Here is a 13,212-nt window from a genome sequence, read left to right on the forward strand (position 1 = left end):
GCAAGAAACTAAATAAAGATAAAAAAGAAGCAATTACAAATATATAAAACAGAGTATAGAGTACAAATATTACAGTCAGTCCCATCATTTGTATTCTGTTCATTGTTTGCTGAATTTCTAATAAAATATCTGTTCTACAGTACTGTCTGAGTTACTGTGTTGAATACTTAATAATGATGAACTGGATGCAGAACATATTACTGTTCATAGTGGTCTTATTTCTTCTAGCCACTGTAAAGCGACACACAATTGCTATCATTTCACCTTTTTCACTACTTTAAGTGTTGAATTCTGGGATTATGAATGCTGCACCTCCTTTATTAACCATGTTCTTTGAGGCATCAGTGTAAATTTGATTAAATCCATAGTACTGGTTTCCTATATATGACTTAACTGTTTGGATGTTTAAAATTAGCTTTTCCTTTTTCCGTTTATTCAGTAATGTTAAATCAACAATGCGGTCAGGAAGTATCCATGGCTGCAAAACTGAGAGTGGTACCATTGGACTAATGTTCATTCCATCTATTACTACTTCTTTTGTTTTTTTATTATTAATTATTCACCCCAAACTTTTAATCTCTCTCTTCTCCTTTTCCCAGCATGGTTTTAATGTATTTTGTGTTGGATGATTCTCATTATGTCCTTTTAAATTAATCCAATAGTTTACTGACTAAGATCCCTTCACTGTTCCAGAGGAATTTTCCCCATCTCTACCTGTAAGGCTGAAGTAGGAGTTGTTCTAATTGCACCCGAACACAGTCCTAAAGCCTGATATTGAATTTTATCCAACTTTGTGAGGCATGTACTTGCTGCAGAACCAAACACCACACAACCGAACCACCATCTAGTACTGACCTTACCAATCCTGGTCCATGATCTGAAATGACTATGTTACCTATATTAGAGCTAATACAGTGATCCAATAATGACTAAGAAATTTAAAAACTAGCCAGCCCTGGTGTAAACAATATGAGGGGAGGGAAATAAGTACTTTCTTCCATCTGGATACACCAGTTTCCTCTAAACCCATATCAGAAGTTAACTGTCTAATAGCAGCAGTTGATCTGCTCTCTGTGCTATATCTTGGTATCCTCGTCAAGGATTTGATTGTCGCTGCCTCGTATTATTTTATTACTCTCTAAGTTCAAGAGAAGTTGGGATAAATAATAGAACTGGAAAATACTTTCTCCACCCAAGAGCATGTTCATTTTTCAAGATTCACTTTTGTTTAGATTGGTTTCCTGGTGAACGGCCATGTCAACTTTGGATGATTTTAGATATGTTTAAATGTTTTATTTTTTTAATAACATGGATAAGTCCCTTAAGATTACAGCTGTCTTACTTTAAATCAGCTATATTGGTCATGACAGAACTAAGAGGCCACTTATCTTGCATGGACTGTATGTGTAGTAAGGGAAATGGTCCAGTGCGACATTAATGTCCTAAAAGAATAGGAGTTCTGGTTAACGGTAAACAAACTAAAAAAACATCAAGAATTAATGAGCTGGGATGATAAAACATTAAGCAAAACATAGACATAGTAACTGGGAAACCTAAGAGAATCACCCACAATCAACTTTCCACTAACCCAACACTTAAACTAGAAGGCACCCTACTGATTAATTCGGTGGGGAATACATGGATTTAGATGAGGCCTATGTCGGCCCCTGCTGGGTGGCAGCTATCATTACAGTTATACAGTAATCTGCCACTCATCCCAAAGTTGTTTTCGAGAATTTTGACCCTGTGTATCACAGGCTGGTGTAGTAGATAAAACACTTGATATTTCCCCATTTCAAAATCAAACTTTGGTAGCAATATAAGCTCTTCATAACACTATTTATGAGGACCATTTGCTTAAAGAATTCTGAAAGGTATTGATAATGCTAACCTGAAGAGTTTCATAGATTAATACAGTCAGACTTCTTTGTAACTAAGTTTTTAAAATAAAGAAGTGAAGTTCTGTAAAGGCAGTCAGAGCTCTCGACAATTCTCCCCCCAAGATGGGCCTGCTTAAATGTAATCTCAGAAAGTCACATAAAATAGTCCTTCAAATTTGTCAACGTGACTTTTATGTGTTTGAAAAAGGGAAATGTAGTGCACTATCAGAACAGGCTGAATTCCCGGTCTGCCAATGACATTTCTTCCACAAACCTGTGAAAGAAAGAATTGGATTACACTCACTGAGAAGAAGATTATGCTTTAAAAAATCCTTAATTTATTACTGGAAAATGTTACCCACTTTGTCATCTCACTGTTCTTTCGAGGAAACCGCCTGACTTGGGTCCATGGCTCGGGACATTTTGATGACATCCATCCATACTGTTGGCTATCTGTTAGAGGCGTTATGTACAGCTGGTTGGGGGCTGGTGAAGAGGGAAGACTTATAATACCTGTCACATCTTCTCAAATGAATGTACTTCAGGTCTAATTTTTGTACTTGCCTCTAGGTGTTTGAACCCGTTTGACCATCTCCTTATATCGCTCATGGCTTCCATGGTGAATGTCAGTGCTGCTGCGTGCAGGCTGGTGGTTCAATTGGCATGTTTCTGTACATGTAAGTGATCCCCGTTTTTCTTGAAGAGATGGACACAGAGCTTCTTGGCTGTTAATCCCAACATCTGTGAAGAGATATGTTACTACAGTGTAAATTGATCATTATTTCTATCATATTTGTGGCGTCATCTTGAATTTAACTGAGATTATATTAATTTGGATTTCATAAAAAATACTGAGATGAAGAATGTTTTATGCAGCATCTAAGAGATGCACTATTCATTTTGACAAAACCAAATAACTAAGGACTGTAGGAATGTAGCTATAGAATTTACAATAGAAAAATATCAAGAAATCATAAGGATCCTATTAAGTTATTTTCCCATTTAGAGTTTAAAACTTTGCTATATGATATATTACATGAGCCATGTAGACCTAAATATTTGATCAACCAGTTGTGTTGTTTATTTTTCCGAGATACTGTAGGTCAAGAGAGATCAGTCTCGATGAAATTAATCGTCAGCTGCAGCCACACAGAGATTTTGATCTAGACCCACTTTGATTGAATAAAGTTACAAAGGAAGAAAGGTTAAATGTGATTCTCAAAGTAAAAAAAGCACAGATAGCCAAACTTACTATAGCCTAATAGCCTGCTCGTTACTTAGTTTTAAATATATTTAAGTAGCCGTTCTGTTTCCTATTAACTGAAGCTTTCGTTGAAGTTAGGTCAAACAAGCTAAACAAGCAAATTCAAATACTAATTTAGGTAACTGAAACGACGTAAAGGTCCTCTTACCCTGAGAATAAAGCGTTCCTCTCGGATTAACAATCATTTTATCTCCTATTGGGTATTGATAACCAAGGTTGGTCAAACCGAAAAAAGCCATAATAGTGTTTGCTGTTTGGTTTAAAACGATAGACACAGAGAGGCAGGCTGCCAAATAAATCACAATCCGTTTAGGCGTAACCATGGTAGCGGCTATTCAATGTGTCACGTTGAAATGTATGGAACCACACACACACACACACACACACACACACACACACACACACACACACACACACACACACACACACACACACACACACACTGGTTTACTGCAAGTAGGCTAAAATAAATAATCTGCCAAAAGTGATTACAAGTAGCCTAATCTGATGACAATTTTATTTATTTTATTTTTTTATTCTTATTTTGTTTTCTTATTTTATTTTATTCTTATTTTTTTTATTTTTTTTGTAAACTGAGCACGCTTCATAATAACATATTTTTAACTATTTTTTTTTTTTAACAGTAAAAATGTGGCAAAAAGTGGATCGTCTCACCTACCATACCGCCTTAAAACCTACAGTCTATGCTTAAAACCCACAACCCAGTGTTGTCAGTCTCACTTGTCGCAATAATATGACGCCCGTGCACGCTGCCCACTGTGCATTGATAACAAACATCCATTGAAAAGAAAGTAGGTGAGAGTGTTTGCGTTCACATTATTTTTACAGTCTGCGGTTCACACCAGCAGGTGGCTCTCATTCCACACTCAACCTCTTCAATCTGCACACTGTCTCCACTGTCACAGCGAACGAGTTCCGTCACCACAATAATCCACAATGACAGACTCGGGGCCAAAGTTCAAAATATTTAAGTTTTTAAAGATTATTATCAGTAGCCTCTTCCTGACGGTGCTGATCTTGTTTACTTTGGCGTGTATCAGGACTTTTACGCTGGACGTAAATGTCGGACTTCAACTCGCACACTGGGAAAAGACGAATAATATTTCGCTCGTCATAGACCACCACCGGCGAGAGGAGCTTCTCGCTAATTTTAAAGGTCGGTTGAGTGTTAAATGATGTTTACGTCCGTGGGAAGCGGGTTAGAAGAAGTGAGTAGAAGGAGCTACCTAGACTACCGAAGATGTAAGTGCGGTAGGTTGGTTAACTGTCTGTTTTCATTCATCCAGAGGCTATCCGGATCCCCACAGTATCATTCTCAGAGACCGAGGGCAACACCACCGCGCTGCGTGAATTCGACACTCTCCTGCGGAAAGGTAAAGTTGCACTGCAATGTGTGATACGTCCTATAAGTTATATAGTTAGTTATGAGGGTGTGGTTCATTGCATTTTATTACATGTATTTACAAAAGCTTGCGTGCTTCAGGCTGCGTCACCACATGACATAGCCGATCAGCTCAAACTAGTACATTTTAACCGATAACGTTATCAAACAATTAACGGTTAACCTAACAAGTCATTTTCGATGCCGGCGTTGGACGAAGAAGGCCCCGCTACAAGCTACAGAACATGAGCTAACGTTAGCTAATGTTACACGAAGCTACATGTTATAACTTCTGTATTTAGCCCCAGGTCGCCACCCTCTCATGAATGAGAAATTGTATTTAAAGAATAGTAGAGTCTACTATGACACAAGTTCAAACTTATTCATTTTTTTCTTGTAAGGAAAGGCTTCTCAATTTTATAAAGTTTATATAAATGTGTCAGAAGACTTGAGGTACTACAGTCAAAGGATAACAAACTGTCATGTGACTGTAAAATGCAGGTTTTCTTATTACATTTAATATATTTGTATATATTGTATATTTGTGATACGGATTTTAATAGGGGTGAAACTGGAATTCAAAAAGTATTCAAGTGATTTAAGAATGATCAGAAGATCTATATTTCACAATATGTTTGTTGTAATGGTCTGACAGTTTCATCTCTTTATATTGTATACAAAGTCATACAAGTTAAAAGTTCAATTTCTATTTATGTTTTCAAGAACGATTTACATGTAGAATCATGTTTTATGAACTCAAATGAGATAATTTTTCAAATGTGTTAGACTTTGGAGCAAAAGGTGGCAGTATGTCTTTTAGTCCTAATAGTTGATTTTAGTGCAAGTCCAATACAGCAGATTATTTTTTGAGATCTTGACTCTCAGGGAAAGTCTAGCCGTGACAACAACTTCTAGGTCATTCTTAGACATTCTGTATATGTATAATGTTGTTTTCATAGGTTGAGCGTTAAACTGGCATTATTGTGAAATTTTGGAGGAAATCCCCTTTTTTTTTCCTCAGCCTTCCCAACAGTTTTTTCTTCAAGCTTGGTTCATCATGAATTGGTAGCCAACTACAGCCACCTCTTTTGGGTGCAAGGGTCAAACCCTGACCTGGTGCCATACCTACTTCTGGCACACATCGATGTTGTACCTGCCTCAGAGTCTGATGGTTGGGAGGCCCCACCTTTTTCTGCCAAGGAGATAGATGGCTTCATCTATGGTAGAGGAACCATAGATGACAAGGGCCCATTAATGGTCAGATAATAAGTGATATTTTGTTTGATCTTGCTGTAATTCCGAGTTTTGATAAATATTTGATTGACCTTTCATATCCCAGGTCGATTTAACAGTTATACTTCTTGTCTTCCAGGGAATACTTCAGTCACTGGAGTACTTGCTGATTAAAGGCTATGCTCCACGCAGAGGATTTTACATTGGTCTTGGTCATGATGAAGAGGTAATTAAACTTTTAATTATTCTTTGGATATTCATAAAAATGTATCTTTTTGAATTTGTCATCTCAATTAATATGAAAATAAAAATATCTAAATGTCTGAGTCATTGAATTTTTCCTTTAAAGGTCAGTGGTTACAAAGGGGCTGTTAGCATAGTACGGTTAATGAAGCAGCGTAATGTGCAGCTGTCGTTTGTCATGGATGAGGGCCTAGCTGTACTCGATGGGGTCATCAGTGGACTTGATGGACCTGCAGCTCTGTGAGAACCATTTTAATTCTCTAGTGCACCAAATTTGGCTTTATAATTAGTTCCAGGCTTTTTGCATATACACTACATTTTTTTAAATAAACAAATATAAAGACGGCAGATCCACATTTGATTTAATTTCTGTTTTCTCTTTATCTCTGGTCACACACTTGTAGAATTGGAATCAGTGAAAAAGGGTCTGCCACTGTAAAGCTTAGCGTGTCTATGGCCCCTGGTCATTCCTCAATGCCTCCACAGGAGACCAGCATTGGGATCTTGGCTGCAGCAGTCAAAAGGTGGGTGGACATGTTACAATACATTTAAAATGTGTACCTCTTTGTGAAAAATAAACCAAAATCCAAAACTTTGACTGTGTCATGCCTTCAGATTAGAAGAGAACCCCATGCCGAGATTATTTGGTCATGGGCCTGAGCGTGGTACCTTTGAGCATCTCGCCCATAAGGTAAGGGGGAACTAGCTACTGGTCCTGTTCACATATTAGATCTTTTTTGTAACAAACGTTTTCATTATTTGCCTGTAGTTCAAGCTCCCCATGAAGTTCATAATGTCCAATTTTTGGCTGTTTTCCCCACTCCTTGGAAGGTAATTACATCCTTAAATTCATTGAGCATGTTTCTCTTGATTTTGTCTGTAAGGATAAATCAGTTAGTTTGTTTTTCCATCACAGGGTACTTGAAAAAAAATCTGACACTAATGCTTTTGTAAGGACAACCACAGCAGTAACAATTTTTAAATCAGGAGTTAAGGTACAGATATTAATAATTTTAATGAATAACATTGAATTATTATTAAAATTATTATTTTAAAAATTATTTTTTTCAGAAGAAAAATCCTGATATCTTACTTATGTGTAGGTGAACGTCATCCCTTCCCTCGCTGAAGCTTATGTAAATTTTCGAATCCATTCAGCACAGACACTACAAGAGGTACATTTATATTCTCGTTTTGAAATATTGCAGATTTCTCACTAAGAATATTCTGTGTTGAATAAGATGTTTGCTGTGTGGATTAGGTCCTGGACCTCATCCAGTCTACAGTGGGGGACGAGCGAGTGAAGATGGAGCTTGTTGATGGGTTTGACCCTCTGCCTGTCAGCTCTTCTGATGAAAAGTCCTTTGGCTTTCAGATCATTAAGAAGACAGTGTTGGATATGTTTCCCTCTGTAACAGTTGCTCCAGGTATTAATTTATGATACTGGGATTAAAAGATAATAATACATATAAAAATATTTCTTGTTTTGATAAATTAAATGTTTTTGTTATGCAGGTATCTGTATCGGGAACACAGACAGTAGACACTTCAAGGACCTGACCAATGATATTTATCGCTTTGCCCCTATCTGGTTTAAACCAGGTGATGCTCAGAGGTAAGAATCATTTTTTTATTTGCATTTTAAGAATTTCTTATGACATTTAAAGAGACCATTAAAGCACAGAGGAAAAACAAAGAGACAAACAATACACAAACCAAAAAAACAAAACATAAATAAATAAAAAGGAACAAAAACAAGCTGGTTACATAAGTCTCAGATACAGTAGCTGATCAATGTCTGATACATTTATGGTAGAGGATTACAATATCATTAGTGTATGAAAGGCAACAATGTATAACTTCATGTGCCTACAGATAGATCTGGACATACATGCACACATATTTTTAGTTCATACACACATCTGTAACTATACATACTTTAATTATACATTACTAACACATTTAATAACTTAATATCATTTAACCAGAGGGTCATTAAAGGTGTCATGTACCTATACCATTTTTCCCATCTCTTTTTAAAAAATATGAATGTGATTCCTAATTCTCATGGTATTTTTTTCCATTACATATATTTAATTTACAAGATCCTTCCATTTTGAGTTCATTAAATTGTCATCTTTTATCCAACTCTTTGTTATTTGTTTAATAATTACTGCTCGAATAGCCAAAAAACAAGTTAGAATCTTTCTTCATTATCCCTTCTGGTAATTTCCCTAATAGTAAAACATGTGGGTTTTTATTTAAAGGTAAACCAACATTTTTGAACATATTTGAAAGTTCTCTGTTAGAGTTTTCCCAAAATCCACTTATAACTTTACAGGACTAAAATATATGACTGTGGTTTGCCATTTGCTCGCCACATTGTCTCCAACATCTTGGCGTGACGTTTGCTTTGTACTTACCTTGAATTTAGGGGTGTTTTAAAGAGTCTGTTCTTCCACAGAAATTCTTTCCAATAGTTTGAGTTTGTTTGAATCTAGTACACCTTAGAGCTGAATAACACAGAACACAGCCTGCTGCAGCTTTACAATAAACTGCTTCTTTAGAGTAATATCTGACAAACTAGAAGGCATCTTCTCCAACAAAAGAGAGCCTTTTTCTGCTGTTGTGATGAAACAGTGTAACCTACTTTGGCTGTTCAAACGTCAAGTTTCCCTTGAACAAATACAGTAAGAAGAGGTTTATGTAAAGAAGCAACCTTTTGCCCAGTTAATCCCTTAGCTTTGGTGAGGAATAAGCCGCTGGGAATTGAATTTAGAAAAGGGACATTCACTTTTTAAAAGACCTAAAGAAAGTTTTTTTTCCCTTTTTCATAGATTCCATGGCATCAATGAAAGAATTTCCAAAAAGAACTACGAAGAGCTTGTTGTATTTTACTTCAATCTTATTCAAAACTGTGACATTCAAAAGCTCCCTGAGCCTCACAGCTCAGTCCATGAACTCTAAAGAATGGGACAATGTGGGTAACACCGAAAGCAACTGATTTTTCTAAAAGCCTTCATTATTGTCATTTCAAATAATTTCAACACCACCTGGCAGCACCTGGCTGTATGTGGTTGTTCATTTTTGATCAGTGTTTTAAAGAAGATATTGAATTCAAGAGCCAGAAAGTGAAATGATTTACTCTGAGTTGTGCTTTGAAATGATCCCAATTACGGTAATGAAATGATTTAAATCATTTTTGAAGTTGTGAATAAGATTAGCAGCTGACTGCCTGAGATGATTTTTGACAGTGAAATAATAATGTTACAATTTAATAAACTGACTGATGAATCTTTTTACGTACTTAAATCTTGAAAGTAATGGTACCTATCTTAGAAGGAATGACTGCAAAATATTTTTTGGCTACTCATAACAAACTCTAAAAGTCTTCTTCTTAACGTGGGGGCTGATGTTTATAACTGCATGCTGAATTAAGAATAAAGAATCTCTTCAGAAGAGTTGCCACGAACTCTAAAAAGATAAACAATTAGAGTTTCTTATTTAAGAATCTCACTGAGGTGTCCAAAAGTTCCAACAACCTATACAAGTACAAGTCAAGCAACTATCTTAAATCAATGCCAGAAGAGGCTTGAATCAGAAAGGTACACAGGTTTGGATCATTATCTGAAGCAGGACCTCTGCTCTTTATTTTGACCATCAGGGACAGGAAAACCTATATGGATGAAGACAACCCTTCTTGTTTGACACATTTAGTATTTTTGGAAGTAATGCAGAATCTCTCAAGAACTGTCAGACAAAACATTAAATGAATATGTGGAAAAACCTTATACAGTAACACTAGTGCTTTGGCGATAAAGGCAATTTCTGTCTCTTTCTGCTGTGTTTGATTTTTAGTTGACCTTGAAGAGCATATTGCAGGTTCATTATTTTTTGTAAATTGACACTTAACATTGTCTGATAATGGCTGTAGAATAAGTCCATTCTTGATTTGATATGTTCTACAACACAAAAGGGCAAAAATTAAGAGGAGAAAGTGGCCGTTTTCAGTATAGCTATTTAGAACGCTCTTTTTTCAACATCGTGTCATATTACGTAAAATGGTAAACCGCTCACGTTCTCTGACTCTTTGGCTTTTATCCAACGTGCAGAAGGTGGTAGTGAGTGATTTGTGCTTATTGTGTTTCTTCCGTTGTATTACATTTAATTTGACTAGTCATTAAGATGGTTAAATATTGTGTAGTAATATAATAATATTAATATTATCAAATAAAAATGTTCCTTGAATACAATAAAAGAGAAAGAGAGAGGATGAGCAGGGTTAAGAGGGACAGACAGTCATCATCAGTGAGATGAGAAAAAGGTGAACTGGCAGCTCTTTAACGTTATTTTAATGCAACATAAACTATATCTAAATTAACAATATTGTCTTACCCTATATCTTGTTTGAAAATCTATCGATATGTCGCTCAAAAACTCGATATATTTCCCAGCCCTACGGCCTAGCCTGGCTCCCTCTGGCAGAAGCAAACAAGGACCTGTCAGAGATTCAGCCAGATGGAAACGTGAGCTGAGCACGGTAAGTCTTGGGTTTTGTTTTCTGCTTAATACATAATTATTAATAATATCATCGAAGTCTTCAAGTTCACGGTGACATGGCATCAGGGACGCGGGAAGTAGGCCTAGGGGTGCTGAGGGTGCTGCAGCGCCCCCTGAAATCAGGGACAATTGAAACCATCAGCTATAAGAATTTTAAAACTACAGTTTACTCCGTTATATGTGATGTGTGGATGTAGTGGCCAACACCAGCATGTGCGATTACTTGTTTTGTCCGTAACTAAAAAGTCTGGATCTTGTTTATAATAAGCGAGAGAGAGAGAGAGAGCTATACGAGCGAGTCGGGGAACGTGTCAGTGCTCATATTGCACATACTGCGCACGGATAAAAAACTAAAGGTTAAATTGATAATCCGCTCTACAGTTTACAGGTTTTTCCAGTAAAGTATGTGAAGTACATGGCAGACTGCAGTCTCTGTTAACACACTGATGCCGTCCAAACTGCTCCAATGTGAGCTGAGTGCTTATCTGTCTGTCTGTGCGTCAGCGCGTCATCCTCCCTGCTCTGTTTATTAAAAATCTATAAACTGATCATAAGCCACGTCTGAACTTTCAGTGTGAGGTTTGATGTCTATTGAAAAGAGTTCAACTGGTAAGCCACTTTGTGATTGTGTTTATTTATTTTTCTAATTGTCCTCCAAATTAGGCCATTGAAAGCCTTTATAAATCCCCCCTCTTCTGGAAACTGTCTCCTGATGGCAGACACAACACAGGAAGGTACGGGCCTCCTAATGTGTCTTCCCAGAATGCCATAGGCCCAGCGGATCACCTGCCTGTAACCTGTGTAATCGTATCGCCTGGTGATAGGGACAAAATATTTACAATTAAACGTGATAGTCCTATTATTTACAGAATCAAAATGTATAAACATAAGTAATAGATATGGGAATGGTGTGTTTTATTAAAGTATCAGAAAATCTGTCTGACTTGTAGTAATGTCTTCAACTTGTCTCTTCATGTACATGCTTTGAGAAATGACGGCAAATTTACAAAGTAATAAAAGTAAAAAACTGATCGGTCAATGATCAGCACTTACACTTACTACTACTTATTTTTTAAGTTATTATCTGTTGTTATCTGATTACAAACTTAACATATGCTGTGATGTGAACACAGCATTAGGCTACATATCACTGGGTAACAAAGGTCCCTCACCAGCACACCTGCCCTGTTCTCCACAGGTTCTCCTCACACCACAACTCAATTGCTCTCCTATGGCCATTATTCCTCCTAATGCTGCCCTGTTCCTGATCTCTATCTTGCCTAACAGGTTCATAATTATAAGCCTGTGGACCATCATATGAATATGAATATACATCTTCTTCCTCTTCATTGGCAAGAGTGACATTCGGATCTATGTTTATTAATGTTAAACAAAGGCAGAATCAGCGCGACTCATGTGACGTCACACTCGAATGCCAGTTTTAAATGCGGAAGTAAAGGCAAACATACTTTGTTTTTCTTTTTGTTTAAAATATAGAAACTTTATTTTGTATTATTATTATAGACTATTTTTAGTATGTCATTTTTGAAGAAATGTGGCTTGTATTATTGACATTCAGTATATAAGATATAATCCTCATAGGTCTTGTTTTCACACGTAGGTTTTTAAAATAATGTTTTAAACATCTCTCTTCCAGCTAACCTTATTTTATGTGCTTACACGCCTAAATATTAGCATTGTGTGTTCAATAGTTAAGTGAGAGCCTTGATGAAACTGACCACAAAGGTTTGACAAAGAGATACATAATGCAAAGTATTTAACTTTGTTCAGCACATTTGCTGTAATACAACAGCAGATGGCGTAGTTTGTAAGAGAGAGAAACCTCCTTCCCCATGCATGTCACAGTGACGCCGCTACATTTTATTATGCAGTCTATGAGCCATTCTGTTTGCAGACATGGGTCACACCCTGTGTCCTTTACACATCAATCAAGTATATTCCTGTTCATTGTTATTCTGAGTACATCTTACAAACAACAAAACATTAACATTAAAATATCTGTTTTATTTGAATACGAAGAGGATGATTGATGATTTTATTTCATTATCGTATCAAAAAATATGCCCAGCCCAAAACACACTACAGACTACTGACCAAAAGGTGACACTTAATAGTTATAACGAAACAAACCATCCTGACATTTCTTCCATGTAAGGACACACTCTCTGGCTTCTCACTGGGGTTGGTGAATGAATCACCTAAGTGCAGAGTCAGGTGTGTTTGTGGCTGATTGGCCTTGATTAAAGCCAGGTGTGGGGAGCTTATATATACTCCTGGAAATCAATGCTCTGTGCCTTCTCATTATCTCACCTACAGAGGTAGTGAGAGGTTCTCCCTGTGTTGTCTCTTGCTGTCTGTGTGTTCATAAACACAAACAAATAAATTTCTGTGTATTTGTGTCGATTGCTAAAATAACTTGGGGTGCTGGGTAGTTGATATACCCCAGCCTTTTGTGTTGATTTTTAAGGCCTCCCTGGCAGCCTTTACTTTCGTGAATTGTTTCTGGGTCTCCCGGACAATTTAGTTTCGAGTCAGCTGCTTGGCAGCAGTGGTTTAGTTAATAATAAAAGGGTGTTTTGGCTCTATACTATTTTCATTGTTCCCTACCC

At 36.8% G+C, this 13,212-nt stretch overlaps 2 protein-coding genes across 2 annotated transcripts; one reads left to right on the forward strand and one right to left on the reverse strand.

Moving 5' to 3' along the window:
* Positions 1–864: 864 nt before the first annotated feature.
* On the reverse strand, positions 865–3,452 carry LOC132989565 (sperm microtubule inner protein 11-like). Its single transcript, XM_061057260.1, has 4 exons — positions 3,293–3,452; positions 2,445–2,621; positions 2,243–2,366; positions 865–2,154 (listed from the first exon to the last, which is right to left on the reverse strand). The coding sequence occupies exons 1-4, from the start codon at positions 3,381–3,383 to the stop codon at positions 2,106–2,108; spliced, it is 441 nt and encodes a 146-aa protein (XP_060913243.1). The 5' UTR covers positions 3,384–3,452; the 3' UTR covers positions 865–2,105.
* A 568-nt stretch (positions 3,453–4,020) lies between these two features.
* Positions 4,021–9,316, forward strand: LOC132989651 (N-fatty-acyl-amino acid synthase/hydrolase PM20D1.2-like). The gene is made up of 13 exons (XM_061057386.1): positions 4,021–4,321; positions 4,452–4,538; positions 5,568–5,803; positions 5,919–6,005; positions 6,129–6,262; positions 6,427–6,546; positions 6,638–6,713; positions 6,792–6,853; positions 6,939–7,017; positions 7,126–7,197; positions 7,284–7,449; positions 7,538–7,637; positions 8,860–9,316. The coding sequence occupies exons 1-13, from the start codon at positions 4,102–4,104 to the stop codon at positions 8,987–8,989; spliced, it is 1,569 nt and encodes a 522-aa protein (XP_060913369.1). The 5' UTR covers positions 4,021–4,101; the 3' UTR covers positions 8,990–9,316.
* Positions 9,317–13,212: the final 3,896 nt, after the last annotated feature.

The sequence above is a fragment of the Labrus mixtus genome, chromosome 15, assembly GCF_963584025.1.
Source record: "Labrus mixtus chromosome 15, fLabMix1.1, whole genome shotgun sequence".
NCBI lineage: Eukaryota > Metazoa > Chordata > Actinopteri > Labriformes > Labridae > Labrus > Labrus mixtus.

Excerpts from the sequence above, each read along its gene's own strand:
- LOC132989565 (XM_061057260.1), bottom strand. The coding sequence starts at position 3,383 with ATGGCTTTTTTCGGTTTGACCAACCTTGGTTATCAATACCCAATAGGA. Across the intron at positions 2,367-2,444 it reads ACGGGTTCAAACACCTAGAG|CCCCCAACCAGCTGTACATA; the intron begins GCAAGTACAAAA and ends CCTCTTCACCAG. Across the intron at positions 2,155-2,242 it reads AAGAACAGTGAGATGACAAA|GTTTGTGGAAGAAATGTCAT; the intron begins GTGGGTAACATT and ends TTTCTTTCACAG.
- LOC132989651 (XM_061057386.1), top strand. The coding sequence starts at position 4,102 with ATGACAGACTCGGGGCCAAAGTTCAAAATATTTAAGTTTTTAAAGATT. Across the intron at positions 4,322-4,451 it reads GCTTCTCGCTAATTTTAAAG|AGGCTATCCGGATCCCCACA; the intron begins GTCGGTTGAGTG and ends TCATTCATCCAG. Across the intron at positions 7,198-7,283 it reads CAGCACAGACACTACAAGAG|GTCCTGGACCTCATCCAGTC; the intron begins GTACATTTATAT and ends TGTGTGGATTAG.